General features: G+C 34.3%; 1 protein-coding gene across 1 annotated transcript; it reads right to left on the bottom strand.

Annotated features, from left to right (window-relative positions):
- Positions 1-6,642: 6,642 nt before the first annotated feature.
- Positions 6,643-8,628, bottom strand: LOC120258671 (ankyrin repeat-containing protein BDA1-like). Its single transcript, XM_039266123.1, is given in 3 exon segments — positions 6,643-7,270; positions 7,273-7,601; positions 7,990-8,628. Coding segments are annotated over 3 exon segments (1,596 nt in total).
- Between the last annotated feature and the right edge of the window lie 6,448 nt (positions 8,629-15,076).

Genomic DNA, 15,076 nt, shown 5'->3' with positions numbered 1-15,076 from the left:
AGAAAGAGCACACACACTTCATTAATATTAATCTTACTATATAACCTTATTACATACCATAGTAGCTAGAGTGTAGACTGTTCAACACGTGAACAAACATGACTAAAAGATTCCACTACATTATTGATTCCCCTACATATATAATTATTGGTTCTCATCTTATACAAACAAACACATAGCTAATGACAAGGATATAAAGTACTCACATGACTCCACAATACATAAAAAAAGAAAAACTCACTTATTAATTGGACATTGACTCCATCTCATAACTAATTATAAGGCTCCTCACAGAATATTCTCATGCAAGTCTTTTTCAATTAAAACTAACACATAGTACGTCGGCTGCTTGATTAATTGAATGTTAGGTATGCCAAACTGGTATTAATATAAAGTTAGAGTAATGTTATATATCACAAAAAGTTGTTTCACGAATTGGTAGCTGAGCTTCTCTCTCCTAGTCAACGTATAATAAAAAAATGCGTAATACTATATAGAGCGAAAAAAACCACACGAAACCAGCCACACAACTTATGTGGCTGGTGACGTGAATTTTTTTTATTTAATTAAAAAATTTTTTTGATAAAGTCACATGAGTCTGTCTCTCTCTTCTTTCTCTCGTGTGGCTTCTCTCCCCCACTCCCGGCCCCCGCTGCCGGCCTTTGCTTCCCTCCGCCACTTTTCTCGGTCGGTTCCTCCCCCCGCTCCCATCCCCCGGCCATCGCTTCTCTCTCCCGCTCCCTGCCCCGTCCCGGCCGTCGCTTCCTCTCCCGCTCCCGACCACTGTCTCGGCCGCTGCTTCCTCCCCCACTCCCGCCCAGTTCAGGTCGCGGCTTCCTCCCCCACTCTATGCCACCATCCGTGCCACTGCTTCCTCCTCCGCTCCCGGCCCCGTTCAGGCCGTGGCTTCTCTCCCAGCGAGAGAGAGAGAGAGAGAGAGAGAGAGAGAGAGAGAGAGTCCCACACGAGAGAGATACAAACTAGAGCCGACTTGTGTCCTAGTTTCTCTTCAAAGCCAAATGAGAGAGGGGTGGCGACCGGGAGCGGGGGAGGGAAGCGAAGGCCGCGAGCCGCGCCGGTCACGGGGAGGGAAGCGACGGCCGACACAAACGAGAGAGAGAGAGAGAGAGAGTCCCACAAAAGAGATGTGCCATAGTGTTTACTTTATGAATTTTTTTTAATTAAATAAAAAAAAATCCACGTCACCATCCACATTAGTCGTGTGACGGGTTCCATCCACATTAGTCGTGTGATGGGTTTCATGTGATTTCTTTGCTCTATATAGCATTACTCTAAAAAAAAATGAATTGGTGATTTCAAGACTGGCAGCCCTAATTTTTTTTTTCCCACCCACCGCCACCCTTCTGGCATTGCCATCAGCCGCCCGTCAACCGCACCGCAGCCTTAGCATTACTCTTATCTTATCCAGGAAGTCCAAACTTTATTTATATCATCCGAAATCTCTTTCTGAATCTCTCACCTTAATGATGTGGACGCCACGTGGAGTCCACGATATTTAATGAAAGCATATACTCTAAATCAACGTATAAATAGCCAGCTAAACTAATGTTAGAGACACTGTCACAACCGCTTAATTTTACCAGACAGTCAAGCTTTCCAGTAATTTAATATATTAATCTAGTCTTCAACAACATTGTACAATTGCATGCCTTGATTTCAACAGTCAATTTTGGTAAACATGGGATCATCCCATAAAAACCATCAATATAAGTTTCATCACCTTCTTTTGATTCTTTCATAGTCTTTAACTATATATATATTTATGTATAATTTTGCAAAAATTGATTAAAACTCTTACACAGGTATTAAAAATGATTAGTGAAGCTTATCTAAAGACTAATTTCAAGAATTGTTATTAATGAAATAAAGATAATAGATACAAAACAAAGTTGTACAATTTTAAAAGATGTATGAACCACATTCATTAGAACTCAGTACAAAAAGGGGAGTTGTACATTCATCATTAAAGCAAGAGAATTTTAATTTATTCATTATCATATATACATACACTTACAACACGTCAACACCGTCTTTCTAGCTTACAGGCAAGCTAACTCTTCTTCTTGTCTTAATATTCAAACACGTTTAACCCCCCAAGTTCCCAGGATGGCAGGTGTGGTTGTGTAAGGAGCTGTGGTTTGAGGCGGCTGTGATGCCGAGAAGTGACTGAAGATTGTGGAAGATTAAAGACAAATGTAATTCCTGTTTTAATGTTTTCAGTTGTATGTTTGTTTAAGTATGTATATATATATATATATTTGAATATTAGTTAAATTAGATGTTTGTAAGTAGGAAAATCTGGTTTGAAGAATGGAGGGCTGAGATCTAATCATCAGGAAGAAGTGGATTAAGTTGGAGGCAAGCAGTGCCAGTTCAGCGGTGGACTAGATTAAGCTTGTGACATGTGTCTCATGATTCAGCACTAACTGTTTAAGTTAGTTTAATACATTGTATTAATGTAGTGTATATACAGAGAGTGTTTTTTTTGCTTAATCTATTGATGTTGTTCCCATGTTCATCTTCTTAAAGCTTTGTTTTGATTTCTGTTCTTCTGTTGTGCTTGATCTCTGATTTCCAACACCTAATTCGTCATCTTCTTTTTTTTGTCCTCGGCACCACACAGATCTGTACGTATTATACCAAGTCATTACCTAAAGTCTTTCAGATTGTGGCAGTCAATGTAAGAACTTTCGTGGACGCAGTACTGTTATCTTCTCTCTCTGCTGCTCCTCATGTTGTTTACTTGTTAATAAATAAACATTTATTAATTTAGAAGGAGTGTTTTTTTGTTTTGTTTTTACGATCAGAAAAAGAAGAAGAAGAAAAAAAAAGCAACATATAGACTAAAATTACAAGCAATCATACACACAAAACAAACAACATATGGAGACACTTTCCATATTTTTTTTCATAATTTTAAATTTTGAAAAAGAAGTTTTATAAAAATTTTAAAAACTACAACCAAGTACTGTATCACACAAACATAAAAATATATATATATATATATATATATATTAGAGATGACAATGGTCGGGTGTCTGTCTGTGGTTTTGTTTGACTTTTTTAGTCGACTGCAGGGTGTCTCTTTTCTTTCTAACGATGTGGTTTATCTACCTTTTCAAAAACAATGGTCGGGTGTCGTTTAAATTATTGTACATTAGTTATAAGTATATCTCAAATATCATTTTAACTTAATGGTTGGATGATAAAGTATAAAGAAAAATTTCAAATACATTTGAATGTAAATTAATGCCTAGTTTTTAATAGGGTAAAATTAAGAATAAAAATACTCTAAAAGAATTTCAATGTTATGACTTTTTCTATGAATCGAATAAAGTAGTACTTTATAATTTTCATTAGACTCTAAGAAGTTTTAAACAAATTATTATTTTATACTTTACTAATTTAGCACGATGGCCCGAATTAGGACATGAAAAAAAAATTATTAAATCAAAATTATTAATTTATTAAATATTCATCTTTTGAGATTTTATTAAAAATAAAATTATATTTTTTAATTAATAAACTATAAATATTTTATTTAATTAATTAAAAATTATGTCAAAAAGATATAATAGATGTAGTTTATCCACTTTTTAAAAAAAATTATGTCGAAATTACACATAAATGCGAATTTTATTATTCAGATAATATTTAATAGTTTTCATTTAGTTGATGGGATAGGAATTATGAGAATTATTTTTTGATATATATTAATATTAAATCAATATTTTATTAAAATATATTTAAAATATTTAAAAAAACATTTTAAATATATTTTAATAAAATATATTTATTATTTTAAATATATATATATTTAAAATATATATATATTTTTTGATATATATTAATATTAAAAAAAAACATTTTAAATATATATATTTTTAAATATATATATATTTAAAATACATTACATTAATATATGAGATTCGATCTCGGGGTTCCCTAAAAGCGAGCATCTTACTGTGAGGGCCACGTCTGAATTGATCCAAAAGGCCGTTAGCGAATGTTTTTTTATGTGTATATATATATATTATGCCAACTCTTTATACTATTGTCATACCAAGCATCAATGTCACAGTCTAGCTTGCCTCCTTTTTGCTTATTTATAAAAATAGATAAGTCTCAACTAAATATATGCGCATGCCTTTTAAATATACCATACACTTATCCTATCGTGAGAAGACGTTAGCCCGTGCCTATCTCTTCTATAACATCAATACAGTAATACATAAATTTTATTTAATAAAATATATAAATTGGAATAATATTCAATACTTAATTAAGCCAGTGCATATATAACCAGCAGACTTAGCTAGCGATAGAGACGCTTTCAACTAATGTACATGTATTCTGGTATTCAATAATTAGGTGCAGTGGCATGCCTTGATATGGATACTGATTTTTGACCTAATAAAATCCAAATTATCCAATGGTTCATTCCATTGATCTGTAAGTTGCATCTCATTCCTTTGACTCTTTCAAAGTTTATGCAAGTTGCATAGCAGCATAAGTATTATCGAAATTAATATTTATATATATCTACATAATTAATAAAATAAGTCGGTTTGTATACTATTTTAATGTCAACGGCCATATTTTGAATGTATTGATTTCTCAGGAAATTGCATTGAAGTTGTCCTACTGAAGCGGAGTGATCAATCCAACATTTTGAAAAACTTACTATAAAACAATTAAAATACATATTAAAAATGTACAATTGTTTAATGAGATGACATAGGGTAAGGCTGTTAGATTTTTTTTTTTAAGAAATTTAATATGATACTAAAGAAATCCATGCAAATGGTATTTAACTAATTAGATATATGGCCGAAAAGAAGTGGAAACGTATTAAGGAAAGGGTCACACCATTGCTCTCTTTGACTTCATGAGCGCAAGGACTTTGGATCTTGCAAGTGAGATGAATCAAGATACTGCTTCGGAGTAGGACACTCCATATTTTAGATTAGGCAGGCCTGTGTTACCGGACTGTGACTTCGTTAACCTTTTTGCTTTTCTTTGTTTCTTACTGTTCATGTCTGTTCATTTATTCTCTAAGAGTGCTTCATACTAGGGTTGTAAACAAGCCGAGCCGAGCCGAGCTTTGCCTTGTTCAAGCTTGGCTCGCTACTATTTAATCAAGCTTGAACTCGAGCCGAGCTTTCTTTGAGCTTCATTTTTTATGTTCAAGCTTGGCTCGTTACTATTTTAACCGAGCTCGAGCTCTAATCGAGCTTCTTTCGAGCTTCATGCTCGAGCTTAACTTGTTAAGAAAATTCAAAACTTAGCTAACTTGATTAAGGCTTGACTATTTTTTTTATATTTTATTTTTTTATTTAGTAAACTTATTTAATGAATCATTATCAAGTGTGACTCAACTCGATTTGAATTTGATTATATTAATGATTGTTACAAATAAAATTGTAAATGATACTATAAACGAGCTTTTAATTATACAATAAACGAGTTCTTCACAAGATTTAATGAGCCAAGTTTGGTGGTGTTCAAGCTTGGCTCGTTTATCTTATGAGCTCATTTAACTTAATGAACTAGTTGACATGAGCTTTTAATGAGCTTAGCCTTCGAATAGTAGTTTATAGCCCTATATGTGTAACTCAAATTGACAACAATGACATAGTCACATATACACCTTAATATACATATACATATACATATATATAATGTAATATATATATATATATATATATAAACGAGCTCACAATCGAGCTTATAAACGAGCTTGTTCATGAGCTTGGTCACGAGTATGTTCATGAGCCAAAAGCGAGCCGAGCTTTTGGTCGCTCAAGCTTGGCTCGTCTATTAATCGAGCTTGAAAATGATGTTCAAGCTTGGCTCGTTCTGATATGAAAGCTAAACACGACGAGCCTTTATCGAGTCGAACACCGAGCTACTCACTGAGCACTCGGCTCAAATACACCCTCCCTACTGCACTCTAGTGAGAGTCTTTGTGTTTGGTTTGTGGTATTTTTTTTTTCAATTTCTGTCTATTTCTGTCTATTTATTTGGTTTTTTTTTTCTTCAATAAAGCAATGGTTTATCCACTTTTATAAAAAAAAAACACACACCATTTAATTAATATTAATATAGGATGTTAATTTTTTTAATTTAATTTAATTTATTTTTTTAGTAAAAATGGGCAAACCATCTAACTAAAATATATTAAAATAAAATAAAAAAATCAAATATAGATGATAAAGTGAAGATGAAGCAAGAGAAAAATAAAGAACATAAGTACATAACCGCTCCAACAAACAGCATAGGCAACCTTGTAAAAAGATTAGAGACAAAAGAAAAGACACAAGATAGGGTAGATAAGACATCAAAGTACTGATATCCATGTAATTAAAGGTCAATCATCCATGATCACTTTAGGGGATACTATAGTAATGCAAGCATGCGCCGGCCTCTTCTGAATGCATTAAAAATAATCATTAAAGTTTAACAACGATAAGACCAACTGTAATCTGTCAACATTTCAATGACATAATAAAAGTTTTAGACAAAGCCAAGTTGAACATTTATCATTCAAGCTAGTCAATTTAATTTATTCATTATCACATTTATCATTAATTCTCCTCATAATATTGAGACCATAAAACATCATGTAGTCTTGTTTAAATCCCAAGCAACAAAAGCAACATAGTAGAAAAATCCAAAGAAAGCCAAGAGAAACAGTGTGATCAACAGTACTCCAATCCTCAAACACCAAAGAAGACATCCTCCTCTTCTCACAATGTTACTCAATCCATCTCCTTCCTTCTTTCTCCACCAACCCACCTTCCGTAACATATACACAACAAACTGCAAACACATGCATAACATGAAGATCCTCAAAATCCACAACCAACCCCTCAGCAAAAAGTTTGATTTTTTCCGGTTAGAGTCCGGGAAAATCTTATATATCCCTGCAGAAAAAGCCAGGGCTGTTGAGAAGACAGAAACCCACATGATCACAACCAGTATCTTCATCATCTTCTTTTTTTTCCTTGGCACCACACATATCAGTACAAGGATGATGCTAAGTGAAGCAAAGAGACCAATCATATCAAAGAACAAAAATGTGCTTAGATTTGAACCAAGAACAGCAATCCCTGAAGAAGCTGTAGAGTTAGTACTGTTGGTAATGTTGGTTACAGTGGTATTACCATTATCTTGAGTGAATCCACCCGGTGGGTTCAATCCTGACTGAAAGGTAATTGTGGCTATCAAGGTGGCTACGACCATTAGTGTGCCAGGAGTGTAGTTATCTTCAACCTTGAGTTGTTTCTTAGTCTTCTGTTGGGGCCTAGAGTAAGTGCGGCGCGGTCGTCTCCAGCTTCTTGAAGTATTATTAGAAGTATTACTAGACTCATTCCTTTGATATGTTTAGCTTGCAAGGATGGTTGGTGAGGATCTAGTTCGATTGCCACTTTGCCACCGGCCACACGTATCACTTCACCGAGCGTCAAGTCCCCATGCTGGCTTGGTGAGTCTAGCAGCACGTCAAGTGCAGTCAAACCCTTGTGGTTCATGGCGTTCACTTCCACCTTCTCTCCTTTGCTTAACAGCAGCTTCACACTCTGCAACTCATAAATACATGCATCAACTAATCTAATTAAGTACCAGGATATAAAAGACATCTAGCTATGAGTAACTAGAGAATTTGGATTAACTAGATTTAAAAAGTAACTAGAATTGAGCTTAGTCTATAATTATTATATAACCCTTCCATCAGTTCTCTGTTTGATATCAAGAAGATGCTTGTGCGACCTAAGAGTTTACAGGATCAGATTTGAATACAAATAATGAAATTCATAAACGAGTAAAGATGCTTCACATCAAGATCACACCCAGGATCTCGTACATATACTTCACAACTTAAGAGACCAAGAGTTTGAACATATTTATTGCTCTTAGTTTTCATGATAAAAAAATAAACTATAAAAGTAAATATATATATATATATACCTGGAGTTGTCTTCTGGCTATTGAATGGTGGAGGATGGTATTGCCCTTGTCATCTTTGAGGTTCAAAATCTCATCAATATCATCATCAACTTCCAGCTTCTTTACTAAGAACTCAAGAGTCTCAAAGGAGTTGAACTGAACAGCGAGGTGGAGGATGCTTTCATTTTGATATGTCAGTGCTCTGGCAGACTCTGGGCATACCTTGATCAGTTGGTCCAAGATTTCAATCCTGCCTTTCATGGATGCACTGTGGATTGGTAGTCTTCCATCCTTGTCTTTCAAAAAACAAAGATGAGAGCCCACCTTTGATATCAAAAGTTTAACTATTTCTAGGTCACCATGAGCTGAAGCCAAATGCAGTGCTGAGAGACCTCTGGGGTTAAGGTCTAAAGCAAGTTTAGGATTCCAAATGACGAGCTCATTTGCTAAGTCAGTGTGTCCAAGTGAAGCTACCATATGGAGTGGGTTGTCAATGGCTGCGGTGACGCTGCTGCTAAACCTGTGAAGCATGAGGTTGTCTTCTTTGAGGAGCCTTCGGAGCTTGTCAAGGTCTCCATTAAGGCAGGCTTCTTCTAATCTTAGATCCATATACTTAGCTAGATATCTTTGTTGCATCTCCATCTCCATCTCCATCTCCATCTCTATATATACTACTTGAGCCGTCTGGCTTGTTTACACTATTGTGTTGACGCTAGTTTCGATGAGGATCATATAATTAATTAATATGTATTTAGAGACAAACCAATTTATATATTGTATAATTTGTAACACTTCGTATAAAATGATGGAGACTTGTCAACAATTGAAGGTAAGTGATTAAAAAAATTTCTTGGTACTTTGTCTCAATATCCTTTCGTTTGCCCGATGAATATAAAATTTTATAATCATTAATATATTGGAAAGTTTTCCATGGACATTATATATATAGATGAATCGTTAATTTTCGTTAAATGTATTAGTTAGGCAGAGTTTTGTTGGAGAAAATTTCTAAGAAACTTCATGACACTAAAAGGATTATGTAATCCCCCATGCACGGTACTTGGATAGAATTCTTCGCAAGTTGTCCACAATTATCCACAAGAATTCTTGCATAGTTTTCATTTAATTGTTTTGCTATTTTATGATCCTAATGTAAAGATAAACTTTATAATAACTTTGTATATTAGAGCTGGAGAAAACAGGGTAATTTTTTTGGTTGAGTACTAACCTTAATTTGCTCTTATTTCAATTTGAGCACAAACTTTCAATATGTATTAAAATGGGCACAAACTTTCAAATTGATTGGACCGAAAGGCTAGCTTTTGGGGCTTTTTGGCAATGATTCATTGACGTGGGCGCCCTGCTTAAAACAACTTCTACAACATAGAGAAGGAACTAGAACAGACAAATACAACTCAACTTCTATAACATAGAAAGACATCATCTACTAACAACCTTTTCAGCCCACATCAGTCTACCACTCCTAATCTGACAAAGATTTGATATAGCTTTATGAGCTCATTGATAGGGGATGCAAGCGTACGCGCTGATCAAGTAGTAAAATATGTATAATGGCAGGCTATCAATCCACAAGGAAAATCAAGAGTACTAGTACTAATTCTAACCTTGAAAACTAGCCTAACAAAAAGTTGTGATGTATGCAAATAAACTAAGAAGAAAGAGAATAAAAAGAAAGAATAGGAAAATAAAATTGGTCAAGAATCAAGGGGAAATGAGATGCTTTACTGTAAAATCTCTCTAGGGTTTATTAAGTACAAGACAAAGGTTATATAAGTCTAGTAATCCTATTTGAGCTGAAAGAAATCCTAAAGCATACTAAACCTCTCTTGCAAGGATGAATAGTAACTAATCCAGTACAGTACTCTATGAAATCTTAATGTGAATTAACAAGAATTATGAAAGTAGACAATCCTTCTTGCAAAATGATAGCCCCCAATCTCATATAGAATAGACATCTGCTTTTCTCCTAAAATCTATTCTCTACGATTGTAAAACGTATAAAATTACTTGCTAATTCATTCAAGAGGATTGTGGAAGAAGAACTCTCAACTCTAAAGTACCTCATTGCTAGACTTACTCACAATCCCTTCTAATTGTAGCATGCTTATGCTAGGTGGGTCTTTAGACTCATGGCAAAGCACATCATACAAGAAACTATGGTTTTCTCCTCGTTAACATTCAAGACATTGAAAACACAGAATTGAAATTAAATAAAACGGATTGCAATTAAGGCATAATTAAAGCATAAAGATCCATAGCCTATGTCAAAATAAATCAAACCATAGAGTTCCTCTACACCCAAGCATCTACAAAATTAGCTCTCTATTAAATGAGAGAAATCGTCCAAATAACAAGATACAACAAGAAACAAAGAAGACATAAAAAAAAAACCCCTTTCTCTATTAAAGGTGATTGCCATAGAATGCCCATGGACCTTCCACAAACGCCGCTTAGACAACCCTTAACCACTATAATCTCTCTAATCCACACTAGGTAGGCTGATTCTCCTTGTTGATTCACCTCTAAAGCCTTGGAGATCTGCCCCATTTCCTTCCCCAAGCCTCACCGTTGAATAGAACAAAAGATACTCTCAAAATCCTCGTCATAAATATTTATACTTAGCCACTTATGAACTACTTACTGGTGTAAGAATGCGGCAGTAAAGAGCTGGAGATGATGAGTCGTGAGCTTTATAGGATCACTTACGACCGTAAATCCCATCCGTAAGGTCTTCAGTCTAGAGTTACGGCCCAGCTTATGGCCGTAAGCTTTGAACTATAAACTTCTCAGGATAGCCCTTACAATCACCCTTATGGGCATCTATATGTGCTCGTAAGCTCCTTTAGAACAATCTTCTAGTCTTATTTATAGGCGCAAGTCCTGTCCATAAGTCCCTCTAATTGTCCTTTGCCCCCTCGTTACAGTATAAGTATGTTTACAAGGTTCTCTAGAAGTGACTTACGGCCTATGGCTGTAAGGTGCTTGTAAGTGAGTTTTTTTGTCCCTTGTTTTTCACTGGTTGATGCCGAGAAAGCTCCATCTTCATCATTTTGGTTGTAGATTGTTTCTTTTGGCCCTCTCTAGTCTTTAAGCATTACCCGAAGCCTGAGAATGTAAAATACACCATGTTTAGTATAAAATTCCACAATATTACTCTAATACATGCCTAATGAGTGTACAAAATGATATTAAATGATATTTAGTTGTATACTCATCACTCACTAGCCCTGTATGTAATCTAAAATTTGAAAATCTCGAATTTATAATAAACAAAATATTTAGGATTAAGACAAGAGTTGCCAACATTTTAAAAGAAAGTAGGTGTGTACCATAATCAAGTTAAATATAATCATTAACCCACAAGTATTTCAATCGGGAAATATTCGAACTAGAAATGCAAAAAGAAAGGTAACAGATTTTCAGATAATAGAATATGTCACTAAATTCACTATATATGTCTGGTCATTTGTTTATCCTCGATGACTAAAGCCAAACTAACAGAGATCATTTATTTATCCTCAGTGACCCAAGACTGAATATCATAGACCGTTATTATTTCACTAACAGACAGGTGCAAAATTGCAGTCTTCTTTCCCAGAAATTCTTGTCAATAAGGTCAGTGTAATTAAGGCCCCACTAACAGGATCGAGCCTAGCTCATTTGGAAACAAAAATGTTCAAACAAATCTCAGAGTCAAAGTATAGAAATATCCACTAGTTTTTCCCAAATTTACATAGAATCGGGCATACAAAGTTTTATGATCCCATTTTAGAAAAGAAGGGCCAAAATTTTTTAAAAATAACAAATAAGAAATAATAAACGATAATCCAGGTAAAATTAAAAATTGAGTTTGTAACCAATGGTAATAACAAATTAATAATTAAACAATTAAATAAGAAAATGCTTATTTTTTGCAAAAATAAGCAAACATAGTTAGGAAATAATTAAAATAACTAAATAAACTATACCTAAAATTCCATGAAATTTTATAATCTCAAAATACTAAAATTTAGAGGTGGATTACTTTCAATATTCATAACAAAATAGTTTTGCAGGCTAAGTTAAAAAATATTAACATAACCAAAATTTTCATACTGAGAGTGCATTAAATAATGCAAAGTTACCAAAAACATACCAAAAGTTGTAATCCAAACATTTTCATAATTTCATTTAAGCAAAAATGTTTGTATGATCCCACTCGTAGGAGATACTAAATCTATTATTTCCAAAATGAATAAATACATATTGAAACATATGAATAAGTGAAAATAAATAATAAATGACAAATAAATGAATAAATTGAATAAATAGATAACAATATTTAATTAATAATAAATAAATAATAATAGTTGAAATTATTAGGAGGAATAATACATGAGAACTGATGGACCTCCCAATAGAAAAGAGAGTATTGAATTTGAAATGGGTGTATAAAACTAAATATCACTTAAATAGGAGTATTCAATAGCACAAAGCCCACCTAGTGACCGAGGGCATATATATTGTATGTCATATTTGTAATTATAAATATTTCGATAAGGTTTATATATGCAAATTCCTCTAGTAACAATTCTGTTAGTGCAACCACACTATTTAATTGGCATGATTTGACACCAAGGCAAGATGACGTGGTAACCATGGTGACATGACAAGGAGTCTTGGGTTGCAAGGCAAACTATCTTAAAGATATTGGTGGAGCTATTTTTAGTTTGTCTATAATTTGGAGGCAAATATCTTGAAGATCTTGGTGGAGTTATTTTTGGTAACATGTTACAACTTGAAGACAAGATCATATCAAGACCATATTTAGGTGATTTGATTGAAGACTAAATATGGTGGAGCTTAATTGAAGAAATACCTATCAATGGTATGATTTGAAGAATCCTTGATGAGAATGATTGAAGATCATTAACGGCAAGATTTAAAGACCAAACTTGGGTGAATTGAAGATCAAGTTTGGAGAATCTTTGAAGACCAAAACTTGGAAGGTTGACGACTAAGTTTGGCAAGTTCCATGAAGACACACAAAGACGTGCGCCCCTTGCGAGGGGACTGCGTGATGAGGAACTGAGGAGGTAGGCTAGTTGTCGGCAGTCAGAATCGGGAGATTTGGCTGCATCAACTCGGACTAAGCATGATCGGGAGGTTGATGGGTCTTGAGGTCATCCGCAACGTAACTAGAACTCAGTCAAGTCACCAGTCAGGGCCATGTTGCAACTTATGTTACAACAAAAGTTGCAACAACTAATTTCGGAAGGTTTTTAAATTAGTAGCCGTGAAGATTCCAAAAAGAGGTATATGCTATATTTGGGACGTTGAGGTATCTATATAAGCTACCTTGCTCATAGATTGTAAGGGTGACCGGAGCTAGAGAGAATGGATGCACAAGACAATCTAGAGAGGGTAGTGATCTTTGTATGTGAGTGTTGAGTGACAAGTGTTTGTACTCATGTATTTTCACCTCTTTTAGTGGATTGTTTATCTCCAGGCTTGGCCCCCCAGACGTAGGAGAGTGGACGCCGAACTGGGTTACCAACGTCGTGTGTCTTTTTCTTTGATGGTTTGTGTGAGATTTCTATGAGTGCTTGAGTGTTCCCTAAAACCCACAAATCACACCGGCGGAACTAACAAATTCAACTGCATAAAACTAAATATCACTTAAATGGGAGGATTCAAAAGCACAAAGCCCACCTAATGACCGAGGGCATATATATTATATGTAATACTTGTAATTAAATATTTCTATAAGGTTTATATATGCAAATTCCTCTAGTAACAATTCCACTGCATAGTTAAGGTCTATTGTGGAAGATTTCCACGTCCTCATTCAATGACTCCTAATTAGCATTTTGATTAATTACTTGACAAAGTTGATTTTGTGTTCTCGTTTGTCCATGCTTAAATTGTTAAAATTTAAATAATTAAATAATTAAGTAAAAAAACAAACATAAAGCCTCATAAGGCAATGTTATTAATTAATCTCAAGTCCACACCTTTCGTGTTAGAATTCTCCAATATATACAGACATAAAAGTAATAAAAAAAGATAGGATACTTTAACTATAAAATTGTGATAATTTAACATCCTAACAGGTAGATATTGCTAAAACTGAATCATTTCTATTATAAAAATGTAATAATAATGGCTTAACAGTATTATTGGTTGCTAAATGAAGCTATTGAGATCAAATGTAAACACAGAGTGTGTAGGAATTCCTTTTTTTTATCTACAAATATGATATGCGCATAGCTGAGAGTTGATTTTTCAATAGTGTGCCCACATTTGGGGACACGGAGATTGAGTTGCAAACCTACTCTTACATCAGAGACACTTTATACCACCCTGTACATAGGGGAGCTCCACTACCCCCGAACAGTTAGTGTACTTTTTCCCACCATATATTGGGTGATATTTGAACACCTAACTTCCCACATGGAAGTAAATGACATATCAACTAGGCTAACCTAATGTTAGCATGTAGAATTAATTACTAACATCAAAATTTTATACGGGACACAGAGTGGAGCAATGACATTGAAATTTCTATATGATAAGTAATTAATTAATTAAAATCTTTTCCAAATCATGTTTTAACACAATTCTCTCTATCAATTCCTAATAAGGGGGAAAATGCAACAAAAGGGAAAGTGATGTATGCTTTCTACAAGTGCACAGATCGTATCAAGTAATGCAGTGATACCCCGTGAGGGGTAGCGTTGTCGAACCTCAAGGACTGGGACTTCTAGTACTAATTTCCCCTCTAATCTCTAGTTGGTCAATAATGGGTTGGTTGTGAATTAATTAAAGTGAAAAATAATCGAGAAGGATGAAAGAGACATGAAGAAATAGGTCGAGTGTGCAATCAGAGAAGTAATGGCCCGGACTAATTCATATGTGCATTAGTATACTGACTTACTTATAATGACTATCAGGTACATTTTAAGGTTTTTACATGTGCTCATAAGCAATGTTGTATCTATGGCTTTCCAATACGTCAAGTTTTACAATTGTTACTATGGGTCTCTTACATGTCAAGTTTTACAATCACATGAGGTAATTACAACTACAGCAATTAACACACGTCAAG

The sequence above is a fragment of the Dioscorea cayenensis genome, chromosome 1 (genome assembly GCF_009730915.1).
Source record: "Dioscorea cayenensis subsp. rotundata cultivar TDr96_F1 chromosome 1, TDr96_F1_v2_PseudoChromosome.rev07_lg8_w22 25.fasta, whole genome shotgun sequence".
In the NCBI taxonomy this organism is placed as follows: Eukaryota; Viridiplantae; Streptophyta; class Magnoliopsida; order Dioscoreales; family Dioscoreaceae; genus Dioscorea; species Dioscorea cayenensis.
The sequence above is the reverse complement of the archived record's forward strand: the minus strand, read 5'-3'. Positions and strand labels throughout refer to the sequence as shown.